General features: G+C 37.5%; 1 protein-coding gene across 1 annotated transcript in view; it reads right to left on the bottom strand.

Moving 5' to 3' along the window:
- LOC107606226 (protein SABRE) overlaps window positions 1-3221 on the bottom strand; it is a gene marked incomplete in the record, with an annotated part of 21569 nt that overhangs the window by 6365 nt on the left and 11983 nt on the right. The window contains 4 exon segments of the mRNA XM_021106517.1: window positions 847-965; window positions 1184-1540; window positions 1767-1861; window positions 2077-3221. Coding sequence (XP_020962176.1) covers window positions 847-965; window positions 1184-1540; window positions 1767-1861; window positions 2077-3221 — 1716 coding nt within the window.

Consider the following 3221-nt stretch of genomic DNA (forward strand, 5'->3'; position numbering starts at 1 on the left):
TCCGAGGCCTGAGTTGTGTGCAATACACTCATTTAATTTGAAAACACATCACATAGTACAAACATCTTGGATTTTGTTTAACTATCTTGAAGGGAATAAAGAGATGGCATTTATGTAATTATCACACAACGTAAATAACTCTAAAAACAAATAAATAAAAAGATGTCAGGGTGACAACAGTAAACTTTTTAAATAAAACTATTATATCATTCTACTTCTAACCACTGCTTCAGTATTTGCAATAAAGCACAAGATAAACAGATGACATCCCTCTCAGACATGTTAATAGATTGGAGAACCATGGTTCACTAACATTTTGATTTTCTTTTTATTCTTTTAGATGGGAGGATACCTTTTCCTCTGCTTCTTTGTATCTTTTCTTCCATATCTTAATGAAATTCTGTTTTTATTAATAATAAAAGTAATAATAAGCTTAATGCTGACAATTGACTGAATCATGCCAGATAACTAAGCCTACAATATACCATGTTACTCTATCAGTATACGATAACAGCAGAAAAACCTGACTGTGAAGGAAATTATAGTGATCTACCCATGTAGCCGTCAAACAGGAGCTACTTCTTTTAACGAAATACCAAACTCAAATTGGCTTCATTAAATTTGAAAGAACTAACAAACTGCTAAAAGTTTGATATGAAATTATAGTGATCCTAACCATGTAGTCATCAAACAGGAGCTACTTCATTAAATTTGAAAGAGCCAACAAATTGCTAAAATTTTGATATGAAATTATAGTGATCCTAACCATGGAGCCAGCAAACAGGAGCTATATATATATATGAAGAGACAGAAGCTCAGCAAAACAGAAAGCTAATGCATCCTTACTTTGGAAGGCGTGCAAAGAGAAGATTGGTCAAGACGTCCAGCATGACCTGAAATTGACGGGATGTCATTGTTGCTGTTATATTATGAGAATTGAATATGAGCTCCTTCAACGGCTTCACCTGCAGTAAAACATTCCTTAAAACAAAAAAGAAAGAAAAGCAAAATACTACTTAAAACAGAAAAGTAACAACTGTGATAAACAACATATCTTTAGTAGAAAACTTACTCTTCAAAGAAATCATGTTTTGGACTACATGCATTTACATAAAAGAAAAAAAAGGGCATGTTTGTATATTATAGACTAGTATGCGAATCATAGGATACAAGAATAGCTTACCTTCAGTTCTGGAGTGCCCCCTTTGTGCCTTGTGTATCTAAAATACATATCACAAGGCATAAAAACTCTCTCAAGAAGAGCACCTGTACGCATCACTTTTGGAGAACTTCTACTAATTTTTGGAAGCCATTGCAATCCAGCTCCTGGATCGACATCTGTTGGTGCCACATGAGCCTGCACATGCTCCAACATAACAGAGAACTCCATTCGTTTCCATGTCATTTCAGGTTCGTATTCACTAATATGCACATCTTTGGTACCAAGTGCTTGCTCAATCATCTCATAACCAACATGAAGGACAGAATGAAATGACCGGGCTAAAACACGACCACTTACAGCAGCAAGCAAAAATCTACCCTGTCCAACAAAAAAGTTGAGGTGATAAGGCATGAGTGATGTCTATGTATAACTAAGCACTAAAATATCAGGAGGTAAATAAAGTAAAAAGATGTTTGTACCACTTTACTTTGCAAATTCACTCGATACTTCAAAAATTTTTTATAGAACAAAATGAGCACAGTGCATATCCCCTCTGAAAGCATAACAGAAACTCAACTCAAATGCAAATTGTATTCAAACTTACATTGGCATCCTCTGAATGCAGATTAAACTGCGGCTCGATAACATTCACCATAAAGTGTCGCTTTCCCTCTGAATCATCTTTGCTGTCGTTTATAGCTAGCAACACAACAAAAAGGATTCACAAAGGAAGAACCAAACTCTCAATCAAAATATGCAAGAACAGATCATGCTTAGCAGGAATAAAACCAATGATTAAGTTTGTTGTTTGTAACAAATGCCATTGTTAATTATCATTTCACTTCATGTGTGTCATTAGTCTCTAATTTGCATGTCCAAATATAGCAGTTAACAAATTTATTTATGGGATATACCAGAGCGGAAGTTGTCCCCCTTAACTGTATTTGATGGAGACGACAGTGACACAGAAGTGCCTGCATGCTGAGAAGGAGAATTGGAAATATTAACAGCAGGAGAACACCTGGAAACATTATCTTGACGGGTACCAGCTCCATTACACTGTTTGTTTCCCTCAACAAATTTTCTCTGAGCATACTGTCGAGAAGGAGAAGGCTTGGGTGATTCAAATGCTTTGGAGAGGCCTCCAACCCAGGCCCAGACAGCATCTCTGTTTTCAATAGTCCAAAGAAGCTTCAGACCATAGACAAACACACGCTGACAATTGTCAGCTATCACCACATTGTAACCATCGTCATCACTGGGATCAGACCGCATGTGTTCATCTGTTTCACTCCCATTCTCAAACTCGGACCGTACATATGTCATCTCAACATTTCTTCTTCCTGCTTCCTGCCATGCTAGTAACCTAACAGGATCAGCCTTTGGAGATTGTCTTCTAATAGTAAAGTAATCAGATGACAATAGAAACCCATCATCACGGTTTTTCTCTGTTGCGTGACCTTTTTCACTGGATAATTTGTCCATGGATACAGATTGTGAACTTTTCCTTATCATGTTAACCACTTTGGCAACAGTAGTAGTCTCTTCTTTATTAAGGAAAGCCTTGGGCATATGTAGGTCAAGACCTTGGTAAACAAGATCGAGAATGTCACGCTTGCTTTCAAAAGTATACTTTTGCTTTCCCCTACTATAACATAGCTCATATTTCAGCTTTGTCATTGTGAAAGTCAGCCCTTTGGCTGGGTCATCATCATGTAAAGGCATGTTCTTTATACAGGCTGGTGTGGCATCTAGCCGCATCATAAATTCAGTCATCACTTTATCTAGAGAAAGATTTCCTGATCGGGGAATTCTTGGAATACCAAAACGAGGCCAACGAGAGAAAGTTCGCAGTTTATGTGGAGGATTGTAGTTCAAGCTCCAGAACCTTAGAATCCATGCTAGATCATGAGCACCAAAGTTAAACGTTGGGGAAGCAGGTGAAACATTCTGGGTTATGTGAGAAGGATCATAGACTGTAGGATCTTGTTCAACATTGCCCCTGGCAATGGAAGAAGTGGACAGTTTTCCTGATGGAGGAAACGGTCTTAGACAGAAG

The sequence above is a fragment of the Arachis ipaensis genome, chromosome B07 (genome assembly GCF_000816755.2).
Source record: "Arachis ipaensis cultivar K30076 chromosome B07, Araip1.1, whole genome shotgun sequence".
NCBI lineage: Eukaryota > Viridiplantae > Streptophyta > Magnoliopsida > Fabales > Fabaceae > Arachis > Arachis ipaensis.